The 25,841-nt window shown below is 41.6% G+C and overlaps 1 protein-coding gene and 1 long non-coding RNA gene across 4 annotated transcripts in view; one reads left to right on the top strand and one right to left on the bottom strand.

Moving 5' to 3' along the window:
* The window catches only part of cttnbp2 (cortactin binding protein 2), a 100,891-nt gene that overhangs the window by 34,935 nt on the left and 40,115 nt on the right, over positions 1-25,841 (bottom strand). For both annotated transcript variants that reach the window (XM_042411309.1, XM_042411310.1), the window contains exons 3-5: positions 14,152-14,382; positions 6,034-7,465; positions 1,368-1,697 (exon numbers count right to left, since the gene is read on the bottom strand). In XM_042411309.1, the coding sequence (XP_042267243.1) occupies positions 1,368-1,697; positions 6,034-7,465; positions 14,152-14,382 (1,993 nt within the window). The remainder of the gene's footprint in view (positions 1-1,367; positions 1,698-6,033; positions 7,466-14,151; positions 14,383-25,841) is intronic.
* On the top strand, positions 16,221-17,384 carry LOC121897051. 2 transcript variants are annotated; one of them, XR_006096175.1, is made up of 3 exons: positions 16,221-16,356; positions 17,088-17,196; positions 17,312-17,384. It is a non-coding gene; the product is annotated as an uncharacterized LOC121897051 (long non-coding RNA). The 2 variants fall into 2 exon arrangements; XR_006096174.1 differs by lacking the exon at positions 16,221-16,356 and having other exon boundaries at positions 16,444-17,196.

Genomic DNA, 25,841 nt, shown 5'->3' with positions numbered 1-25,841 from the left:
GATGCAGAAAAACAGAACTTGTTATTTGATAACTAAGAAGCTCAAGCTTGGCAAAAGCAAACAGGCGTAAACTACAGTTTATGTTCTGTCTCATTGAATGCAGATTAAACGTGTTTGCGTTTTCTATTTACATTATAAAAGGGAACATACTGGAAGTGTCCTTGGGAAAGACACTGGTGGGCGTTGGTGTGTTTATGTGTGTATGTATACATAGATCTTATTCATGTATTTATAGATTAACTCTATCATGGTGTCTCATGACCTCATAAGGAATGCGTCATAAATTTCATTCAGCCATACTCACAGAACAATCAATCCTCTTTGAAACCTTTGTTTGTATTTTAGTGTATCACCTTCGGTTTATTAATCAATGATAATCAATACAAGCCTCTGGGGGTTCCTTGAACAATACTCTTTTACATCAATCAACCAATCAACTACTGACTAATACCACAGATAGGATTCCCATTCCCATTCATCTATGAAATAAAATGAATGGATACACATGGTCATAAAATTACAGACGTTATTTAACCATTTTGAGAAATATGGTCACAAAGATATTAATATTAAATTATGCTTTTTAATTTCTGATTTTGCTGGCAGGTGACGGTTAAAATCTGAACCAGGACACCTCAAAGATTAGTTTAATCACTGCTCTATATCAGTGCACAAACGATCTTAAATTGTGAGTAACCATAGCCCAATATTGTCCCTTGATGCTGCATTACCAGATAAAAACTCTACTAAAAATAACCATAAACAAAATGTATGATGGTTTGAACACAACCTACCTAGTGGCCACTCTGTAGTGTCCTGATATAGAGAATAGGAAGTCGGTGAAGGACATGCCACTTGGCTTTGCATCGTGGCATTTTTTGTCCCCGCCTTGTCCGTTATTTTCATGTATCAGGACACCTACGAGTATATTATCACTGCTGAGTCTGTAGCCAGGAGTCATAAGGAGCTCATGAGTCCAGCAAGTACAACCAAGGCTGAGAGTGTCGGTATATTGTTTTAATTATCTGTTACCAACATGAACATCTAAAGCCACTACTGTATGTCGGATCTAAGTTTACTATGTTTTAATCTATTTTTTGCTGGCCTGAAGGAAGTCAAATTTATTTATACCGAGTCTAAAAAATACTGGAACCAAACTATGAATGTCAAGCCAAAAATCCCAGAGAAAACACGACATGACCTCTATGGTAGCGACCTTCTGTCCTTATTAAGGCAATGAGATGGCAGTAATGGCTTTTCCTTTATAACTTTATCATGACAAATACCAGCAGTAACTTTAATGTTACAACTTAGATTAACTTAAATGTTACCAGCCAGCCAGTATAGATAAAAAAAATGTCAATTACCTGAGTGTCCGTTCTGAGCAGCAGCAAACAAGGCAGAGGTTTGGTTGTGGTTGTGGTAGAGGTGGTGGTCTTGGTCAAGATGGTTGGGCTTGTTCTCCATGGCGGTGGTAGAGGTGATGTTGGTGGTAGAGGTGGTGTTGGTGGACATGGAGGTGGTGGTGGTGGTGGTAGTGGTGGTGATGGTGGTGGTGGTCGGGTCTGGTTGGTTAAGCAGCATTGACAATAAAGTGACATTTCCCTGGGAAGCAGCTTGGAGGAGCAGGGGGCGCCCGCCGTCCAGGGCAGCAGGCCCACCGCCGCTTAGAGAGGAGACTACGGAGGGACACCAGCCTGCAGGGGGGGAAGGAGGAGCAGGAGCGGCACAGGTTAAACTAGGAGGAGGAAGATCAGGAGGAAAGGAATGCTACTAGAAATGCTGAGCAAGGGAAAGCAAGGATGTGAGGAAGCAGGCCAGTTGGAAGGGAAGAAGAGTATACCTGAGTTCCACATATACAATAAATTAGCACAGTTTCTCGGTGTGAGCAGCAATCTGGAGTAAGGTAAGTAAACATTTCCAAGGTAGAAATAGTAGCACCACAGCTTGGAATAAACACTCATGTTGTGCAGCCAATCAATGTTCAAACCCACAAAACATTAATTGTAGTACAGATCCCAAAGTTTCTAAAGATGTCAGATATCAGGCACAATTTTGGGGGAATGTGTATAAAATGATGCACAAGACCTCATTGTAAAGAATACTGTGTAAACATCATATATATAATATACAAGTCAAAAGTTTGGACACAGCTACTCATTCAAGGGTTTTTCTTTGTTTTGACTATTTTCTACATTGTAGAACAATACTGTAGACATCACAACTATGAAATAACACATAACCAATGGAATCATGTAGTAAACAAAAAAGTGTTGAACATTAATAAAAAAAATAAGCGCCTGATTGACTTCAGTGTTGTTCTACAATGTAGAAAATAGTAAAAAAAAAAAAAAAAACTTGTGTCCAAACTTTTGACTGCTACTGTAGCTTTAATGAAAAGTTGGAACAAGATGATACAAGACAGTGTGGATTATCATTTTTAACAAGCTTAAAGCTGCTTGAGATGAAACAAAAGGGGGAAAACTTGGAACATTGTCTGGCTAATCTCACAAGCGAAAGTTAAACTAACTGTAAAGTCCGGATACCTGTCACCGAACCCACACTTTGATGTAAAATTGACACAGTTGCTTCTTATATATATGTATGAGTTAATATTATACGCCTTTAAACAGGAAACTCAGCGAACTGAACATCAAAGAAAGCGTGCCTGGAATCGCTAACTGCTCTGTAGGTGCATTTTTTTTCAGTTAGTCACCAAAGCACCAAAGAAATTAAATATTAAACCTCTAAAAAAAAAAAAGGAGCAACTCAGGTAGTTCTTATTGCTCTTCCCTGAAGCTATTCTTGGCTAAAGCCCATGTGGTGGTTAATTATTTATTTAAAAAAAATCAGTAGGCTTATAGGAGGCTTATGGGAAAAACAGGTAAACAGGTTAAGTGACATACCGAGGCTTTGTTTCAGGCTACGTTGGAACTCAGCCATGAAATCTGTGGTTTTAAGGCTTCACTCCTGTTTAACCTTCTTATTTAACCTCTTAAAACTCCTGATTGCCTCCTTAAGTGTCCTTTAAATTGTTTAGTTTCCTTCCATGTAGAAAAAATAACCTTTTCCCACTGTATCATAGTATCATATATATTCTGTATATGCTTTTTTTATTGTAGATAAATGCTTTGAACTAAAAATGCAAACCAATAATGCTTCGTTTTTATGGTTGACTATTAAACACAAATATTCCGGGTTTCTTGTTCATCATTTTGTACACATTTTCTTGAAATTTAGCCTGGCATGTTTGGTATCTTTGGGCTCACCACTTGAATTTTAAATAAATCTATGTTTGAGCAACGCTTCGCCGCAGGAACACAAGCTTGAAACACCACCCGGGGGGGTTTGAGTTTAAGAGGTTAATGGAAATTTTCTCACACAGAACTCACAGGAGGGTTCAGAAATTCAAGTGGCATCTATGAAATGTTCCACAGAAAATTAGCTTTCTATCACACTGGGAAGTTTGCTTTCAGTGAATCAGAACAAGGACTGAATTTAAAGAGAGAGAGCATCCCAAACATTAGCAAGATGCTCACTGTCTTACTGTGTTTCATATTAACAGTATTTTTGATATTTTAGATCAGAAATTGTAAATGTCCATCATTGACATAACAACATGCAGACTTTTTTTCCCTGCCCTGGAAAAATACACCTTAAATTCAAAGCTTTTCCAGGGTTTTCCCAGACTGCAGGAACGCTGTAATAAAATATACTGTAATTTAATCAACATGTGAGGCGTTCTGCAGCCTCGACAAGAGAGTCCGTCATCTAATCAGATTAATGGCTAGATGACAGATAGCGTTCATGTTTCAGCAGCATCGATCACCCGCAATATTCACACAAGAGTCTAACATAAACATTACAACATTACATACACACATTATTATTTTATATGCAATTAGAAAGCAAAATGTTGAATGAGCACAACAAACAAACAGATGAAGCAGGGAAAAAAAGACCTAAATACTAAAACCTGAACAAGCCTGAGTCATGCTAAACACTATAGATGCTACTTTTAAACATGTGGCTGTTTCTGGACTGAGCGAGTTAAAAAAAAAAAATTAGTTTGAAAAAAGGCAGAATGAAGGACTTCAGTGCAGAAACGTGTCTCGCAGACTGAGGAGAGATTTACAAAAGAGAGAACAAAAACAGTGCAGTGGAAAAATCTCAAGGACGTAGATAAGAGTAGCTGTTATGGCTGCACCTTCTGTCTGAGTGGGTGGAGGTAGAGAATAGGTAACAAAAAAATATATATATAAAAAGGCGACAAAAACATATCTGGCAGCTGACAGGTGAGTTTTTGTGGCTTGAAATTGTGATGAGGAGGAGCAGAATTTTCCCTAAACTACTGCGCAGCTTTATCAGATTCTTAAGGGGAGATGCTGCAATTAAATGCAATCTCTAAAAGGTTGGCAACATCGACAGACACCATTTTTTAACTTAAGATCAGTGTGTTGTGGAAAAGATATTATTTTAATCATACAGAGACTTGCGAGTGACCTTTAAAATGCCAAAATAACACTTGGAAAGCAGCATTCCTCGCAGATGTCTGTTTTTATTGATGGCCATATCAGCAGATGTGAGGCTTCTTCTTCTTTCTTTAAAAAAAACGTGGTATAACTGTCAAGTACTTTTTGTTTTGTTTTGTTTTTATGCCACATTCTTATCAACTTGTTTTCTCAGTCATTTTAAATCTAAAAAAAAAAACAAAGATGCAAACGTGTTTGGTCAGATTTCACAGCAAAGGTATAATAAAGGATAATTATGGCTTATTACAAATTGGGTTTTGCTTTTTTATAGCTTTGGTCATCATTTCTATCAGATAAGATAACTTGGAACATGCTAGTATTGCTAAAAATAAGTATGACGATCAAGTTTTGCCATATTATTTAATCTGCTTTATTTGACGGTACTGTAAATCTGAAATTGTCAGTAGTAATCCCTTATTGCACAGGAAAACTGAGGGATGTAAAGTCAAAACTGAACCTGAGAGTTGGCATTTAAACTGTGACAGATGTTTCCAACGGACAATTTAGGTGATCATGTCTTCATTTGCCTTCATTTTCTCATCCAAATAAGTTTGGCTGACCTGAAGGTTTGTTTAAAACCTGTCAGATTGTCTGACTGCCATTTTTTTGTCCCATTTAACTTCCTTTTAGCGATATCACTACATTCCAGGATCTCAGCACTTAACATGGTGAGTACAATGTAATTATCACCACCTATGAAAATAACACCCATATTGTAATAAAATAGAATTATTCTTTAATCATACCTCACAGTATAGCCAAACATAGCACCGCAAGCACATCAAACTGAAAAAGTAGCATTTATATCAAAAGCACATACAGAGTGCTGCTGATGATGAGGGAAGCAGGACAGACAGGTGGACAGTGGGAGGGGTTAATGAAAGCCGGCACACAAGAAGAATGCAGGAAGTGGAGAGTGGTCGTGGCATGCTACTGGAGGATGGAAAAGGGAAGGGGAGGAGAGAGCAGCCTCTGGCATCAGCTTCAGAGAGGATAGGGGTTACTAGTAGGAAGGCCTACAAACCAAACCGAAAACACGAGAGGGGGGGAAACGTCTGCTTTGCCTCAATTCACCCTGACATTGCTCCTTCATCTGTGGGATAGCTAAACTCTGGTCTCAGAGCAGGCACACGTTAGCGACATGTTGTCAATGTCCACTGTTGATACTGATACCGACAAAGCTAACCTGACAACATGGGAGACGAAAGGCGCCCAGAGGGAGGACATATTAAAAGGGCGGAGAAAGAGAGATGAGTAAGAGAGAGAGAGAGAGTGCAGTGAGCGACATTGGATCTTGCAAAGTAACTTAGATTCAGGGATAGAGTCAGACACATAAACTGGACTGACCCATGTGCTATTCTGTGTTGCATGTCTGTGGTTAGACTAGTTTCCCTGTGACCTGATGCTATGCTAGGCTAGGCTAACTCCATGGAAAGACAGTCAAAGAAAAGAGGCAGTGGGGAGAACCAGAGGGAGATGGAGCACTGAGGAGCCCCTTTACCTGATGCTGTTGCCAGGGGGCTGCCTGCTGAGGCGCGGGGGCTACGGGAGGATGGAGCACTAACGGAGGAGGAGGTGGAAGGGGGGTTTATGGAGGAGGGGCTACTGACAGTGGTGGCAGGGCTGATGACGGGGGGGCACTCTGCACATGCTGCTGCCGGCTGCCGCTGAGGGCCCCGGCTGGGCCCCGGGGAGCGAGAGGGCGAGCAGGCACCCACCTGAGAGGCCGTCAGGGCCGGGACCAGGTCCAGGGCAGGTTTGGGCGGCAGCTGGGGCGTGGCTGGTTTTAGCCCCGCCCCAGGAGAGCGGCTGCTGTCTCCCACCACTTTGATGGGTGGATGAGGAGGAGAGGGGGTCTGGGAAAGCCCAGGCTTTTTTGGAGGGATAGGAGGAGGGTTTCCCCGGTCGATCCTGGCCACCGTGGGCGACTTGAGGCCGATGGGGTGGCTCAGGCGACCGGGGAAAGGGCCTCCCTCTGAGGCGGAGTGGGACAGGCCAGGACGCAGGGGTCCAGCACCTGCTGCTGGAGGGCTGGTGAAGCGCGAAAGAACCTGCGTGACGGTGTGGCGTGCTTGCTGCTTGGCGGCAAAGTTGTCACGATTAGTAGGGGAGAGGTCACGGGCTGGAGGACTCTGGGAGGCCGTGCCGTTTTGGTCCTGTTCCTGGAACTTGTAGCGGGCTGCCTGGACACGGGGGCTGACCCCGCTGGGTAAGCCATGGGGGGCTTGGCCCTCTGAGCCATTCTCTGTCTGTGCCAGTCCTCCTGAGCTGCTGTGGACAATTCCCCGGGCAGACGTCTTTGGCAGACTCAGGCCCACATAGTTGGCAGGGGTTGGTTTAACGGGTATAGTGAGGGGAGTCTTCTTGGGACCCTCCACCTCAGTGTGGGGCAGGTCCGTTTGGCAAGATGCCGTTCGAGAGCTGATCGGCTCTGTGGCTACGGAAACAGAATTTAGAGCTTTAGGTTTGGGTGGTGGGCTGGTGGCAGCAGGTTCTGCTCCAGCAGCAGCAGCAGGCTGGGCGACAGTAGCGGCATCCTTCTCATCGCCCTGTTCAGTCCTGAGCTGCTCCACCTGCTGCCGCAGACTCTGGCTCTCGGCCTCCTCACGACCTAGCCTGGCACGCAGCTGTTCCCGCTCTGTGTCAAACTCTGACAGCTGCTTTTCCATCTTGGCCTCCATCTGTTGGCTACGTTGCCGCTCAGTGCTCAGTTCCCCTTGCAGCCGGCCAGAGGTGCGACTCTCCTCGTCCAGGCGAGCCTGGAGCTCGTCAAATCGTTGCGACTCCTCCACCACCCGCGTGGCGAGCTGCTTGCACTCCCGCACCAGCATCATGACGATGTGCTTGTTCTTCTCGCGCTCGTCCTTCAGCTGCGCTGTCAGCTTACGGTGCTCCTGTTCCAGACTCTGGAGCTGCAGTTTCTCCATCTCCAGCTGTGAGAAAAAATACAGAGTCAGTGGAAAAGAGAACACATCCATAAAGAGTGCAGAAATAGTGGACACAGATCACTATATGGTGTATAGATATCTGAGTTGGGCTATGCAGACACACAGCCTCATCTAGTACTGAAATGATTAGTGAATTAAATGATGTAGTGATTTACAGAAAGTTAATTCAACAATTTCAATTTCAATCAATTGATTATTTAAGTCATTTATTAGGTAAAAATGTTAAACATTAGCAGTTTCCAGCTTGTTAAATGTGAGGATTCTGTCATTTTTCAGTTTTAAATAATTGCAAATTTAATATAATTTATTTTCTGCATTTTCTGAAAATTATAGAATAAATAATTAATTGAAGAAAGACATACTATATGACCACGAAAACTTGCAGCCGCAGCCTCAGCACTACATGAGTGAGCAAATACGAGGACACATACATCAGTTATCGGGTGTCAAGTTGTCTTCAGTTACGGAATGACTAAATAACTTATGATATGCATGTGACACACTGACATCATCCATAACTTGCCCTCCCCTTTTTCAAATCACCACCCATACAGACTGTACATACTGTACATGCTCCTGAAGCTCAAATGTATGCGAAACATCCAATATCACTCACAGACATGGTTCCTCATGCCACCTGTCTCGTCGTCACTCTCAATCTTAGCACGCTGGGCATCACATGCATGCTGAAAATATCTATCACCTGAACACCCACAGAAAAACTTTGGGTACAAACACAGTATTTCAGTTTAGTCTGTCATTTAGTGGTAGATAGAAGCTGCAGCTGTTTGCACCGTGGGGTAAAGCAACCAGCCGAATGTGAATACTGAGTCATTTGTTAGTCACAAAGCTAAAACAAGCCGCAGCGATTTTTTTTCAAGAAGAGCATAGACAAGTAAGATTATTCAAATAAGCCAGACGAGATAGCTCGATTGAACAGACGGGCGAGATAGATGGATAAGTGGATATTTATACAAATAGGCACTTTATTAATCCGTGGGGTGGTTTGGGTCTAATTAATCTATTCAGAGAGACACTGTCTCCGCATATGGTTGAATTTCAATGACTTGTCAAAGCTCTGGACTCTATATCTAGAGCGTCACAGCTATTGTTAGTTCAGTGCTGGCTTCACAGAGGGTAACAAGGCTTAACCGGGCTCTCCACCCAATTGCCAGGACCCCATCACTCTAACAAGCCTCAAACAAAGGGTACGTCACCCCTCCACCCCCTGTCCCAAATGAGACTCCCTCCCTGCCACCCTCCCCGATGTCCTCCTCCACTTTCTCTCTTCCAAACCATCAGGGAGTGCATATCACCAGCCAGCTGATACTGAGGAGGTTTAGAAGCGAAGGGGGATGGCCAGTTGTTACTCAAAAGGAGGTGCTACGACTAGCTGCTAATTGGGTGTGGATTATATCTGTTGTAAGTCAGCCTAATGCCTCTGAAGAGCACATGCGGCATTGCTGTCAAGGTGGTGACACACTGGGCAGCGGAGATAGAAACCAGGCAGGATTATTCATTATATTCATGCGTTCAATTCAATTTAGTATAAGGAATGACAATTAAGTGCAGCGAACGCCACTTTCCATGACACTATGGACTAAATGCCTTGCTGGAAAAGCTTTTGAATCATCTTTTTTTTTTACAGCTGACAGTAAATGAGGGGAGAGATGGGAAGTGACAAAGGTCAAAAACTGGGGATGCCGCCTTAATCTTAAATGACCAGGTTGCCCCAAAAATCAAGTTGAATGAGCATGAAGACTCTTTTTCAGCATCACAACCATACAGTTCTACACATGATGCCTACATACAGTAGTAGTGAGATACCTTCCTCTAAGGTGTAACTGCCACAGGGACGTTTCTGGGATCTGAATTAGCTAATTTTCAAGATTTAGACTCCATTAGGCCGCGTCCAGACTGACAATAGCTCACCAACAAAACACTGCAAAGGTCTATACTGGTGTGGACATGTTGCTGCAAGGGCCGAACCAGGACGTCCAGTTTGAAGGCTTATCAACCACAAAGACACCGCACGGCATTTTATTTCTTTTGAGGCTGGATTTTACAACTCGTTCATGGCAGATTTTCTCAACACTTAACAAGCTATAAGCTACAAGCAGCAAGATATTCGTATACGTGGTTGGAGCCTTGCCGGATGACACGACGTGGGTGACCCTGCATTTTTGGGGTGTTTCTTTGAAGATGTCTGGTGTCTCGTTAAAACTAATAAGGAACCTTCATTTTCTTGATGCAAACAAACACCCTCTGAGACAATTTTCTTACTAAAATACAATTTAATCCAGAAGCAGTTACATCAGTGCAACTACCACCACAGTACAGAGTAAAATCTTAAAACTTGTCATCCATATGCATAAGCACATTCTGCTGCATCATCTACAGAGTGAAATAATAATGACATTAAAGTGGAGCTCCTTTTTGCGGAGATACCTCGGAGGCACCTCAGTTAGCAGCGACGCTCCCTGGACCCCGAGATCCCCCGCTGCTCCATGAAATATTTAAAATGGAGCTTACAAGTAGAATCTCTCTCCTAAAAGGTCTGTCCTTACAGCTGCAAACCTGCAGCGCCGAGGTATCAGCTAGCAGAATAAAGCGGCCTGCTCAGCTGCTGTGGAGAATTGGAGATGACAGAAAGGAGGAAGTAGAAGGAGGAGGCCTGAAGACTATTTTAAGAAAAAAGGAATTTCAGCACCGGCGGTCGTGACCTTGCTTCCAAATTCAGCCTCACGACAAAACATCAACAAAACACTCGGGCAACCACAAAAACTAACAAATACAGCGTTTCTTCATCGCTGTCAGGAGGGTTGGTGCTGTAGCGGAGGGATGGGGCTGGTTGGGGGCCTTTCCTCCAACTTCATGACTGATTCATAGAGGAGTAGAGGAGGGAGCGGGGGTGTCTTCATTATTCCCATAAACCGATTCAGAGTGTGTTACGTACAACTGCCTGCTTTCCTTCAGCTTGTCTGAGACCTCATGGATAATTCAACAGCTTACTCACAGGAGGATGACAAGAGTGGAAACGGATGGAGGGGATAAAGATAGCACGGACAATCCGGGTGAAATTCACTCTACCCAGCAACCAGAAGATCCCTCTGAGCACACTGAGGCTGTGTATCTTTTAACAGTTTTGGTTTGTTGTTGTGTCATTAGTCATTTTACAAGGTTCCAGCGAAACAATTTGTCCCCCGCCTGACGGGATCCCGCCCCCGCTGTTGACAGCTTACGTACAACCAAGCAATCAGCGGTGACATGGTGATTTATTCTGCTCTTAAGAAGGTTAACCGTTGTTTTGCGGTGGCTGCCTCTCCCTTTTTACGCATGTTTTCCGGGGTCGAATGAACCAAAAACCTCTCAGGGTCGAAGTCAACTTGCGGAGCTATGTTTCTGATCAGTGCTGACAGTGGTTACAGAGGACTGGTGGTCACACAGATGGGTTTCCTTTTGAGGTTTTATAGGTCAAATCTGGGTCTTTCTCAACCAAACATCTGGGATTTGTGCTATGAAAACATACATCCCAGTGAGGTTTTCCACATCATCCTTGGGTATTTCCACATTAATACAGATAAATGTAAAAATGCTCTCATTTTTAACCTTTGATCCACAGTAGCTTATTGTTTTCAATTCCAAAATCCCAAAATGGCACTCTGTACTGTGAATTCTAACCAAATAAAAAGGTGTTGTATTGTGAAATAAATGTCAACTTCTCCAGTGATTTACTCTCTGCAGTTACTCAATTTTGTTTTTCTGTCAAAAACAGAAAATAGATTTTCCTATTTTGTTGTCATTATAGCATGTACTTGTAAAACTGGAGAGATCCCATTTGACAAGAAAATAGATGGTGAAAATGATTTAAAATTGTTCCTAAAATTATCATAGCCACAAATTTCATACTTAAAAGAGAACTGTTAAATCAGATGCCATGGTTTGGTAAATGTCTCGGTGCAGCTGGAAAAAAAAAAAAGGCAAACATAAAAGATATGATGCACGGCTTTGTTTTCCTGTTTTATTTTATTTTTAAATCTGATTTCTTTGCCTTGTGTAAAGCACTTTGAGCATACAAATGAACTTTCCTTGCCTGTAACCTCATTACACGCACAAAAGCAAGTGTGAAACCTGTGACTGATACAGATACTCCTCAGATCCTGCCATGTTCATAAAAATATGACCTATGATGTAGCAGTTAGATTATTTCCATATCTCAGAATCTGTTATAGTGCCTGTATCGGACTTCTCGGTTGTGTTTAAACACCTGTCCAAACTGCACCGTTCCTCCGAGTAACACTGATAATAGTACTGACTGAAATGTGTTAATAGCAGCGAGTATTGTTTACTCATATCAGGATATCATATATGAATGACCTTGGTTTGTTGGTGAACTTGTTGGTTCACACAGGAAAAAAAAAAATCCCAACGAATCAAAAAAACATCACTCAAAAGCCACATGAGAACATTCACTCCTCTCATTGGTTAGTTGTGTCTGAGGCGGGAGTGGAAACATAAACACAGAAAGTCCTGAAGAAGCTCCAAATATCAAAGTAGGCAACAAACTCTGTCGCGCTAGTCCGGGTTAGATCTCGATTCGTTCTCCCGCTAGCTGCTAGCAACTGTTGATTTCACTCATCCGCATCCCAGCATGCAAAGCGCACCTGGCTCCAACCGGACCGAGACCACTTCCTCCAAAGAGTCTCTGTGTAGTCGGTTTTGAGTACGATTGCTGTGTTCGGATCTGCCTGAACAAATCGTACCAATTCAACCAGTCTAAAGAAGGCAGCTTTGAAAACGCCCTTAAGCTATATTTTGGATTTTAAATGAAATTAAAAACATGTCTACACTCCTCATACTGAGTTAACAAAAAGATTTTGGCACTGGTAGCGTAACACAGATGCCATATTGTCTGCAGCACTGAAAACCTTCAAATGAGCGCTACTAAAAGTACCACGATAAAAGGTAATCAGGCCAGAACACACTGAAATTAAAACTGATATATTGTACATTCACATTTCATGAACGGAGACACACACACACACACACACACGCACGTACACTAACCACAGCTCCAAAATCTATTTAACCAGCTTTCCTGTCAAAACAGCCAACTCCTACCTCTCCCTTCCTTCCTTCTTCCATCCCTCCTCCTCATCTGTGTGTGTGTGTGTGGTTAAAAGGTTCCATTTGGCTCAAAACTATATCATCTCTGTTATTATTACAGAGTTCAGGGACAGGACACACACACACACACAGTATTTTCACTATTATTCACCCATAGCCATTCTACCAGCCTCTCATCCAAACACTTCCACATCACTTTCACACATCCATATTTCCTGACACAGAGACGACGGAGAGAGAAAATGGGACAGGGCCATGGCTAACATCTGGCTGCCCGGTTAATCAGAGCCACATAATCCTAAAGAGACCTAGGACAAACACACACTCGTAAACACACACAGTCAACCATCAAAAATAGAAATGACGAACCAGAAAATAAGAATTAAGCTCACACACACACAACATACACACACACACACACACTGGCATTCCTACCTCCCACATTCATACAGTATCAAACCCTTGCATACACCAAAAACATTAATACACACAGACAAGCGTACAATTTTCCCTTTCCCACATCCTCCTGCGGAGAATTCCAGCCACAGAGATTTGAGTCGTGTGTACATGAACAGAATCTGTGGTCAAACAGAAGAAACCTCTTCCACATCTGCTGATGTAAACACTGCACGTCTTACTCTTATTTACCTTCATTTAATCCGACTACTGACTCACAGCAATTAAACTGAAGCTCTATAAACACGAGGTCATAAATGATGCATTTTGTTAAATGTAATTGATTAGTTTGGTGATTCCTTGATTTTTAATGCAGCAATCAGGCTAAAATTAAACTAATAACTATATTAATTCCTGCCAACCTCAGCTGGACTTCCATATTAATGCTAACGGTAACATGCTAACCAGTATGGAATTAATGTTAATAGGCAAAGTATGTCAGAGGTCATAATGATCGGCACCTTTGGCCTTTTGTTTTTCCCAACTGGACTGTTTTTGAGTGCTATGCAAGAATATAAATGACCTTAACTTTCAGTGTATTGACTGATCAGAGAGACTTATTCTCTGACATGAAGGGTAGAAGATTATGACAGAATTATCATTTTTGGGTTGAAGCGATCCAGTGAAGTAGAGCTGCGATGACTAGTCGATTGTCTGATGACAGAATGATGAATCTGCAACTATTTTGATAATCAAATAATCGTTTTAGTCATTGTTTAAGACGTCAAAATGCAACACATTTATTGGTTTCAGCTTCTCATATGTGATGATTTAATGCTTTCTTTGTCATACATGACAGCAAACCCATTATCTTTGGGCTTGGACTGTTAGTTGAACAAAAAAAACGATATATGAGGATGCTACCTTTGACTTTGGGAAATTTTTTTGCCATTATCTGATAATTTATAGATAACAACTAATTGAGAAAATAATCAGCAGATTAATTGGTAGTGAAAATAATCACTAGTCGTAGCCCTACAATAGCTTACTTAACAATAGTTTAGTTTAAATTCAGTGTGTAAGGACAACTGTAGGAACTCCCCCTCCTCCCCCTCCTCTCCCTCCTGCCCCCCCCCCCGGGGTCTTACCCTCTTCTGGCGGCTCTCGGCGGCAGCCAGCTGGGCTGACATGCGTTCCTGCATCTTCCTGCAGTGGGCCATGACGGCCTCCAGGACAGAGATGGGGCTGGAGCCCAGGGGCCGCCGTTCCTTGTCTCCTCCGGGGACCCCGCACTCAAAGTCCCTCTGAAGCGCCAGGAAGGGGTCAGTCAGGGTGTAGTGGCCATAACGCTCCTGAAGAAACACTTCCTTCCTCTGAGCCTGAAGAGAGAAGAGGAGAGGAGAAAACGTTATTTAACTTGTTCACATTTCAGATCAAAAGCGGTGATTTCGACTCCGTTCTGACCCCATTTGGATCATGAATAGTAAAATGCGTATCACCACATTGAACTGGCGTGTTGTAGGCTTTATACACTTTATACAATCTGAAAATGGGATCAACTCTTTATCACAATCGCTGATATTTCCTAGATATGTTTCAGAATGTGCTCATCAGTAATCTGGAAGCTTCTGTATGTAGTTGTGCATCAACAACCAATACTGAATATGTGATAGGACAGCTGCAGTCATTTAGGACACGCTGCCATCAAACAACAGATAATGAAAGAGGGGATGATTCATATTCATGATGATGATTAAGCGCCCCAGCATCAGCATCCAGCCACTGCCTCACCCTCAGGCCTCAACTTCCTCCCCAGTTCTGTGGCTCAGGAAGAAGTCCAGTCCATCAGGCCATGTTGTTGGCCCCTAACCTCACCACTACCACCACCGCCGCCGCCGCCACCACCACTCGCCCCTGACCACTGTGAGCCCGCCTGCCTGACTCCACAACCACTCAACACTGCAGCAGGCACGGCTGCTCTCAGGTTACACAGACAGATGGACACGGGAGATGGAGTCCTCTGAGCCGGTCAGAGGTGAGAGCAGGAGGATAACGTTGATCTGGTATTACAGCCAGCCCAGGTATCACAGTATCACACTAGGCTTAAACCGAACACCTGCCCAACGCCGAACCGTAGAATAAATGAAACTAGCTGAGCCTGGATTGACTGCAAAGCTCCACCAGAAGAGACGCATTCTTCAGCAGAACAGCTGCAGCCTCTAATGTTTATCATTCATCTTCCAGCTTTGACTTCCACAAGAATGTAAATAGAGTATGTTGTCTGTTTAACAGATGAATCGGAAGCCCGAGATGGCAGAATTTTTCAAACAGCATACGGCTCAACAAACAAAAACAAAGAAAACTGTACTTGTCAATTAATGTTTTCACAGCCAAATCTGCCAGTAACTTTTTGAAATATCCTGCTGATCACAGGGGCCAAAACTCTGAACCTTACGTCCTCGTCTATTTTCACACAATGTCAAGATGAACCAGTCAAAGACAACTCCGTGTCAAACTGGTTGTTGACCTGGCTGTACACAAAGTCACAACACTACACTTTAACTCATGTTTCTGGGCTGACTGGATGTTTACTATTGAGTGAAAGTTTACATCATTGTCATGTGACACACAGCAGGTGTGACACCACCGCCGAAAAAAAAAAACATGACACAGATAGAAAGACAGAAAAAGATCCACTGTGTGGGTCAAATCAGCAAGTTGAGCATTAAAACACTGTATCAAGGTTTAGAGTATGTTTGTTCAATATTGCAATTATTCTGCTTTTTAAATTATGCACTATTATGTAGGGCTGTAGTCTGCTGGTCGACTGGTCGATTAGTTGGTCGATATGCTCTCGTCCGACTAAATTCTCATTGGTCGAATAATCTCCGTGTTATTTTCATAAAAAGAAACGTGCTACATCAACAGCTTTCCAGGATTAATCCATTATTTCCTGCGGCGGGGGGGGGGCAGACTAACAAATTACCTGTGAAAACAACGGGGGTGTATTCAAAACACCCCCGTTGTTTTCACAACTTTGAACTCTCCCAACCTAACGGAGACTGCTGGGTTTAACTGTACTCAACGTTTACTCAACGTTTACTGAATCTGTGTTTTTTTCATTATGACACAACGAGAACCCCCGCCAGGCCAAAAAAATATTTTTTAATATTTGATATCGACAGCGTTTGGGAATCTCTGAGCAGCGCTGTTCCGGTACGTGAGTCAACCTCTGTCGTTGCCTGGGAAACCACTGGTCGCGTGGCTCCGTTAAGGAGTATGTTTACGTAGCGAGTGGGGAAAGAGCGAGAACAAGGGAAGTGACGGTGGATGTGAGCGGGGCAGAGGAAAAGGTTAGTAGTAAGTTGTCAGTCTGGTAGTAAATGTACAGTACAGACTACAGTGTGTCAGTTAATAAATGCTAAAAAGTCACGTCGGTTGTTTCCCCAAATGCTGGAAAAGTAAAGGGGGTTAGCTCCAAAGTTAGCAACAATGGGTTAGCATAACCCCCCACCCGGTTGACTACAGTCCTACTATTATGATGTACTATTTATTAGACACCTCTCTTAATAGACGAGTTATAATGTCAATCCTGCCCTGAATATGCCTTATTTTTATTGTTTATTAGCATCTCCACTGGTTGTTACTATGGTGATAACTCTCTTCATTTGATCCATGTTAAGAAAAATTGTGTATTATCGACACCTTCATACTCTACATACAGTGCAGTTACAGAAATTATTTTCAGGTCCATATCACTGCTTCTTAAAATCTTCTTTACTTGATAAAATAATAATTGATGGCAAAAGTTGCATGTTAATTATTTTGCCCTTCCTATGAAGGCATCACATGTTATTTTGATACCACAATTACACTCCCTGCCTGCATGCCACTTCTGGATAGGTGCTCACCTTCTATAGCTGAAGGGATTGTTACATCAGGATTAGTAAGTGGGGATAAAGCTGCTGTAAAGTCCAGTGTTATCCCAACAGCTGCCCTAAGCAGAAGCTGGCATTGTTTATTCCTGAATATAGTTCAACAACATTAGCCTTGTCAAACCTGCTCTTAATCATTCTGACCACAGCCAGATGACCATTCACAGTAATCCACCGGTCAAATAATACCTGACCAAAACCCACTTGGCTGCAGTACAGCTGCTGCACAGGATGAAACCCTGCTGACCATAAGTGGTGGTGAGAGAGCTTAATGACTCCGAAAAACCTCCAGATACGAATTACACACAAAATGGAAGAGCAGATCCTGAGAAGATGATACTTTTGTGCTTTTTGTTTTGCTTTTCTACGGCAGATTTGCACAAGAAAAAGAAAAACTGCAACGGTCGATTAACAGCTGATGAAGTAAATCTAACATATGTGGATTTAATTCATGTCGACGCTGCTGCTCTTTGTCCTTTATGTAAGTTTGTTGTCAAACTCTTAACATGTGCTAGAGAGCAGAAATGTTCATCATTAACTGAACTGTACAGACTGACTACATCAATATAAGATAACACCATAAAACAATTTGGCCTTAAAGGTTTGCTCCACTGAATCAACAAGATCAAGATCAATTTACCCGTCATGGTTAGTACCACTCAGCCTGTGAAACTGTTGTAATATCTTCTGCTGGAGGAGTTTTGTCAAGTCTGAGAAAATTACTGAGAAAATGGCATCATCAGGGTCATCTCAGTTTGGACTTGAAGGCTACGAGTTTATACAAGAAAACCTTGGTTACAAATCGGAGGTGTGCAGTTTGAAAGACGTGGATTCATCAGGCAGGGAGGGTCCAGCTGTTTGAAGGATTCTCTGAGCTGCAGAGGTGAAACGACGACCATCTGCGCTAAAATCCTAAGACAATAATGAACTTTTATAAAGTAAAACATTAGCCTCCAGGAAAAAAAAGAGCAGAGTCGCTATTTCAAACAACAAATGCCATAATTAATGTTTAATATTGTATTGATATTTAAAGAATGTGGATCATTGGATTATGAATTATTGAAACGATGGAGACCTCTTTTAATTGCTAGTTGACAACCAGATTTTAACCTTATAGGATTAGCATTTATATTTGTTATCCCTTACAATGTTTTGCATTGAACAGTTTTGTCCTCTGGAATAAAGTCTGGATGTGTCCTGTAAGAACAGAGTGAAACAGAAACCTTAACGCTCATGAGAGTCAAAAGCAGTGACAACAAAATAAGGATAGGGACAAGAAATGACAAAATATTATTTGCATTTTACCAAAATCAAGTGTTATTTGCTAATATGTGCTAAAGCTGCACAGTACACTGCATAGAGTATGTAATCTGCATTTTTTTATATAAAATTCAATCTATTATAAAGGTAAATTAATCCATCGGAACAGGTTGATGTTCTGTTGATGAAGGTTGGTGAGGGAGGAATGTTCAAGAACGGGGCGAGAGACATTTAGATTAAACGTGGAGGCGAGAGAGAGAGAGAGAGAGACGAAGAGCCGGAGTGCGAGAGACAGAAGAACAGACAGCAGAGACGCCGAGGATCAAACGGCAGGAAGGTGTTGCAAGATGCTTTGCCAAAGAAGGAGATGGAGTTTGGAGTTAAACAGCACACACACACACACACACACACACACACACACACACACACACACACACACAGACACACACACACACACACACACACACACACTCAGAGTGCAGAGCGTGAAGATTGATGGTGAATCCTGAGAGGACTGAGGCAGCTCTTCATGGTGATGGCTGACTGTGAGCAGGCCAATATAAACACACCACAGAGGAAAGGTGTGCATGTGTGTGTGTGTGTGTGTGAAAGAGAGACAAACAGAAACAATATAAAAAAAGAGAGAAAACTATTCAGAAGATGTGGATGAAAAAAGTGAAGGTCTGTAGAGAAGAGGGGGGGATTAAACTGAGGTGAATCCCCAAATATCTCTCTCGCTTCCTCTACAAAACACACACACACACACTTTTCTCTCTGTAGTGTGTTTACATTGGCCTGTTCTCCATCTCTGCTCACAGTCAAGCATGAAACATTACAAACGTCACTGAACCAGCGCTCGAATTACACTGCAGGTTTCAGGGTAGGGTCTGTTGTCATATATGTATGATAGCTTACATTCATATGGCTGAAATACAGCATTTAATATAAAGTTCAAAGTTTATTCCACGGTCAGACCTGTGTTTTGAAGGTGATAAACTAAAGTCAGTCTGAACCACAGATGGCTTCAGGAGGAAGAGGGAGGGAAAGAGAGACTTCACTTTGTAATACTTACAAAGTTAAAGATTTAAACAACGCTAGGTCAAAACCCCGTGTATGAAACACTAGAGGGCTTTTAATTTGCACGTCGCCTGGTTACCATCAGACATGGACATCGCAGCATTGTTAAGATGTTTGTTTTTATGTAAGTTTATTTATTTGTATAGCACCGTAACACTGCACTGAACTATACCAGTAGTTGTTGCCTGCTCTGATTTGTCATTTAATTTTACCACTAACTCAACATCAGCAACTAAATCATCCCTTAAATTAACATTTTAAATCAACAACATGACTATTGTTGTGGTCTGATTCGCTTTGATTCACTCTCACCGCTCTCATCGTGTCGTTTTTGGGCTGTTTTCAGTTAAAAAAATTCCTAAAAAGAGCATCTGATGGCAGGATGACAGTTAGCGAGTAGCATGTGAAGCAGCTACAGAGCCAGATATTTCCCTCAGGATCTGGTGGACAGCAAAACCCCTGAGCTAAAAAGGAGAGTGAAAATATTAGATTTACATTCATGAGATGACCATAAACAAAACTCCAAATGAATAATAATGTTTCTGTATCTGCTGAAAGTGTAAACAGGCAAGTGTTTACTGCCAAAAAAAAGGAGTTATTACAGATTAAACACTGAGTTTAATAGAGAGATTAGTCAGATCTGAACCTGAGATATGCTGCAGCAGTGAAGTCACGGCCTGAACCGTGCTGGGGGATGGTGGGGGGGGGGGGGATAGGAGGGGGGATCCTCTGAAAGGCTCCAGAGTAAATAATTGGGAGCGATGCAATGCCATCTTTAAACTGCCTTTCACCTCCCGGGATCATCCAGTAAATATTTACACAGAAACAGTGACCATTACAGCTCTCAGTCAGCCAGCTGCTGCTCTTCACCTCCACGTTAGGACCATTACTTATTACAGGTTTTTGGTTGTTGGATTGTTTTCCAGGGTAAGAAAGAGAAAAAAAAACACTTACAATGCCAGTACCCATCATTCAGATTCAGTTTTCTAAATCCTACTGTCCTAACTTGTCACCCTCGTTCTTCTTTCTGACATAAAGTCATGTATTTTATTGTTTATTTATCATTCAGTGTTTCACCGTGTCAAATAAACTCATCTGCCTCCTCAGATATGCTTCTATCTCTCCTGAGAACATTTATTTTTCTTGCTCCTCCTTCTTATGTCATGCTTTCAGTGGAAAACACTGAAAAAATGTAAACGCACTGAGCCGTTAAAGTCATTGTAGCATCCAGAAAAACCAGAGCACAAGTGAACTTTTCCCCTCGTTCGGCTCTGCATGTTTCTCTTCCTGTTCGGAGCTGTTGTGGAAAGGTTCATCAATATTTCCTGGTTGGGAGGCTCAGGGTCATGGGTCACCCTATTACACGCCTCTCTAGCGTCCGGGTTTGTGCCGCTGGAGCTAAATCCTTTGAGACCTCATCAGCTGTCAAACACTGAGCTCCCCTGAGGCTCTATTGATCCCATAGATCCACTGGTTGTCATTAGGGGAAGCCACAGTATACACTGTAGGGTTTGACCAGTATAGGTTTTGTAGGGTGATACTATTGTTAGTTTTGTTAATGAAAACTATGACTGAATATGTTTGTGAATGACCTTTTTTTTCCACGACTAAGACGAAACGATGATGAGACGGCACTTATATTGCCGAAACTCAGTTGTTGAATCGTGTTGGTTCAAACTAAACGTGCAAATCTGAACATGTTCCATGTCTGGATGTATTTCCTTGAGCTGATACTATCAGACCAAACACTTTCTACAAAGCTGCATTCTTAATCATTCAACCTGTGTTTTTCCATCAGATGATCAGATAAAATCTTATGTGAAATAAGTTTGACTAAAATAACAAAAATTATTAGTTTCCGCTTGACTAGACTGACTGAAATGACAATTTTTTTTTTAAATGGAAGCTTCCACAGAAAAACATATTACTTTTAATTGGTTTCTTTATACTTAAATGTTCTTATTGTGCTCATTTTTCAACACAGGAGACAGTTTTCTCAGTGACCTCTGAGCGTATTCCATCTGCTTCTGACGACTGTGAAAGTCAGGAAAATAAAAAAATACTAAAAAGGACCTTGAGATTTTTTTGTCAAACTATTGCTCCTCAAAAATCCATTAAGTAAAATATATGACTTTAAAAATGTGTAAATTCATCATAAAACTCATGAATTCCCTGAAATATTAGTAATAAATTGAGCACAAACAATCCAGATTCCAGATTTTGCTTCTGAAACAGCTTTTTTAAAAAGGGGGAAAAACAAAAACGGCAGCATGACGTGACTTAAGCTTGTTATTTATTTGCCACTATTGCTGTTACTGTCCTTTGTCACTCCAGTGTTAACGTTCCAGATGAGCAGCAACTCCATCACGTTTGTTCCTGGCTGGAAAATCCAAGCTAGCCTCTTGAGTCCTTCCTTCGTCTGTACAGCACATCCTGTATGTACTATAGGCGTTAAATGATACAATGCTAGGCAGCAATTTACACCATTTCAAGGCATGACAACACAATCACTATTAAATCGAAGAAAACTCTGAGGACACATTTCATCGGCTGAGATATTTCTAATGTCTCAGTTACATGGCTTAAAGCCAACTGGCACCTCCTGAATTCACTGTTTAATAAGGTTTAAACAAGATGTTTACCTGTCCTGTTTGGAGGAGGTAATGTCAGTGTATTTACAAAAAGAGCAACAGTAACTCTATAGTATTTACAAGTGCAGCAGTGGTGGAGGGCTCTGAGTGAGACCTCAGTATTATTAGCATCAACCTTTACAGGCATGCTGCACTCAGTGGGTGAGAGGGTTCAGGGAGCACAGCCAAAAACAGAGAGGCATCGCTGGAAGAGGAGATGGAGCAAAAGTGGAAGACAGATGAGAGAAGAGGAGAAATGACAATTGCTGCGAGGAAGGACGGGCGACAACGAGTAAAATCAGACAGAAGAGAGCGATAAAGAGGAGAAAAGAGAGAGAGCGGTGAAGCAGAAGAAAGCCTGACAATTAAGGCAAAAGAAAGGAGTAAGAGGTAGAGGGGGTACTCTAAACTTTACATGGTAGAGAAAATTGGAGAAAAGAGCAGCATGTATTCAAGTGTCTCATTTAACTCTATTCATGGCCGTGTGAATGTCATGTCTGTGGCCAGCAGCCAAAAATCATCCGAAAAAACAGGAGCTGTTCATGTGCGTAGAAATGCACAAGCAAACATCGGATCCTAAGAGCCTGAGGGTGCTTGATTCAAGTGTCTGATGCTTGAGATGCTGCTGGGTTCACTGACCAGCAGCAGAACAAGAGGACAAAAGAGACCAGCAGAGGCAGCTACCTGCTACTCGCTCACTGACTAAAAGGTGTTCACAGTCTTGGATGTCTTCGCTTACGTGACTGAAAGTTAAAATAATTAAGAAATAGGGTGAGAAAAATAAGCTCCCTCCTAGTGTAGTGTTCAAAAACGTTGTAATGTGATCTGCACTCAGTCTAATAGAGGTCCTGATCCTGACAGACACTCTTGGATGGATGGATGGATGGATGGATGGATGAATAACACCTTGACATCAGTCCCCAGCTTCTGTCTGCCAGCTGCAGTGGTTCAAGGATCAGACACATTTCTATCCAGTAGTGTAAGAAAAGTACAGCAGCTTAACTTTGTGACACTGGTACAACACTGTCTATAAGTGCAAAGTCAAAAGCAACTAATCAATCTAATATGAATCTAAAGCAAGCCGACTTACAAGCACTTGTAGATACTGTATGTATAGAGAGATACTGGCACTGGGTGTTTACATGGTTCAAAAAGTAAATTTAACAAACTTTAAGGTTTAAACTAGTGCTGATGTGAATAATAGTTTAGTAGTTTGGCATAAAATTAACAAAACAGCCAACATTATCTGGTGTCAGCCTCTAAAAGTGACGATCTGCTGTTTTTCTCTGTTTTATATCATTGTAAATGAAATGTTTTGGGGTTTTGGATAAAAAAAAAGCAATCTTGAGAGGTCACCTTGTACTCTAGGAACCTGAAGATGATGATGATGATGATGATGGTGGTGGGGCTATTTGACATTTTATAAACAATTCAGTATTTCAGAGAATAAACAATAGATTAATAATAATAGAAATAATCATTGTTTATAGCCACTGCAGCCTTAGTTTAAGGTCAAAATAACAACAGAAATCAATAGATATGTAGCTGGATGCTGATTAATGTAACAATAATGGACGCACACTCTACTAATGACCCAATTCTGTTTTAATGTAAGAGCGAACAAATGTTACAGCAAGTTGAGAGAGATAACCTCAAGAAACTGTACTGAAAACATTTTTAGAGCTGAAACGATTAACCGATTAGTCGATTGACAAAAAATTAATCTGCAGTTATTTTAATAACATTTGTTCGCTGTAGCTTCTCAAACGTGAGGATTTGAAGCTTTCTGTGTCATACGTGGTAGTAAACTGAATTTCTTTGTATTTTCAACTGTTGATCGGACAAAACAAGATATTTCAAGACGTCGCCATGGTATCCTAGAAATTATAACCTGTATTTTTCACTATTTTCTGCTCTTAAATTGAGAAAATAATGAGCAGATTAATCGTTAGTTGCCGCCCTAAACATTTTAATACATTTAAGGGGATACATTTTGCATATAGACCTTATTTTTATTCTGTTAAACAACCCGTGAATGTCTTGTTACATTAAACGTTTTGTCACTTTGAGCACAGGCAGCAGCACCATAAAGCAACATACTGTGCAGACAGCATCACTGAATATGATGGAAATGTATTGAATAAACAAAGAGCTCAGTGAGGTATAGTCACAGCTGCGGAAACCTAAAGTGGTTTATCGTGCAAATAGACGTAAGTGGTGCCGGTTTCCTACTGGGGGGGGCATTTAATCAACGTTTCCTGTCAGCCGTGCGGTGCTGCTGCTGGTTACGCGTGTGCCGTGGCTCGCCGGGATGATGATGCTCACGTCAATATATCGACCTCTCTCCCTCTCTCCTGGTTCTTGTTTCAGTCACACAGGGTCGGGTCAGTGTGGCGCAGTTGTCAGCTGCATCATCCTCTTCAGTCCATCCCCTCTCTCTCTCTCTGGCTTCAAGCTTCAAGCAGATCTTATCTTTGTCATTTTTTTTGTGATTTGTTGTGACTGATGTGGTGTGAGACAGCAGGGCTCAGCGTCTCGCTCAAGGACACTTTGCACTTGAACATTCACTCAAGTGTTATCGTTCCATTTAATCTGTGTGTTTTGTTTTGTTTGAGAGTCTGTACTTGTTCTATAAAAGGTAATTTTAGGTTGATGGGTGTTATTTTCTTAATTCTTGTAGAACATGGCTGTTGTGACATCCTTTGACTCTGTTACTGTGATTACAGACTGTAAGAATACACTTGATTGACCATTTTAAGAATAAAGGCACAGTATAATGTGCTCTAAAAAAAAAAAACTGAATCCCCATGACGACGCGCTAACAACAACAGTCACTTCCTGGTAGACGACTGGCAGTTGATTTGAATTGCAGATATATGTGAAATCGGCAAACTTGTTTATTTCTGTTGTCATTTTCAGCTGTAACTGTAACATTTAAATATATGTCGTTAAACACCGCAGTCCGACCTATCTGATGTTTCCGCTGTGCTTATTTTATGTACTGTGTTGCTTTGCTGGCGTCTTTGATAAACCAAATCTACCCAACAGCAACATCTCACCACCAGTAAGACTAACTGGTGGGAAGCCACTTTACCACTGCTTTACTCATTTATGCTTTCTCTTTAATTACTTTTACTACTTACTGCTTATACTTCTTTACATACACTTCTTTGTTTACTTCTTTACTTACTTAAACTGACATTTATTTTTGTACGTGACACATGGGGTTTTCCACCCAGAAGTTATTTTAAACAAACATTGTGATTAGTTCTATATATACATATATTGAGACAGACATTTTTGCTTGTGCTTTGGTGTATTTCTTCCAGACTCATACTGTGGGTTGAATAAGAGATAAGATTCATGAAGATTCATCTGAATGACTCTTTTAGTCAGTACGGCCAAACATGGCAGAGCCAGTGATGTGATGTAAATGATTGATTGATTAATAATGAGTCAAGTTTTAAATATGCACTGGATTATTTTACAATTCCATGCTAAGATTATATATTGTGTCTGTATTTCATAATGTCTTAATGTCTTATTTATTTTATTTATATATAAACCGAGAACTACAACCCCCAAGAACTAAAAGTTCAGCATGTTTGTGTATTTCTACAACATCTCAAGAGCTCTTAAAGGAAGGGATCTAGATTAAAAACTGAGAGCTTGGTTTTGGAGCTATTGCATCAGGATAAGGGACTTTTTTAAGGTTAGGAACTACAGCCTCGACTTAAACGACAAAGACAAAGATTCATCTGTTCATAACGCAGGGAAAGTTCCTGAGCTCCTAAAAAGGTTCCTGGAAAAGGTCCTGTGGTGGAAGATACCTAGTGTACTCTCTTTTTTCTTGTGCTGAATTTATAGACTTTCACTGTGCCTTGAGACTCCTCTCATACACTCGCAAGCACAAATCTGAGCCATCATGACCAGACT

The sequence above is a fragment of the Thunnus maccoyii genome, chromosome 5 (genome assembly GCF_910596095.1).
Source record: "Thunnus maccoyii chromosome 5, fThuMac1.1, whole genome shotgun sequence".
Lineage (NCBI taxonomy): Eukaryota > Metazoa > Chordata > Actinopteri > Scombriformes > Scombridae > Thunnus > Thunnus maccoyii.
This window is presented reverse-complemented; position numbering and strand designations above follow the sequence as displayed.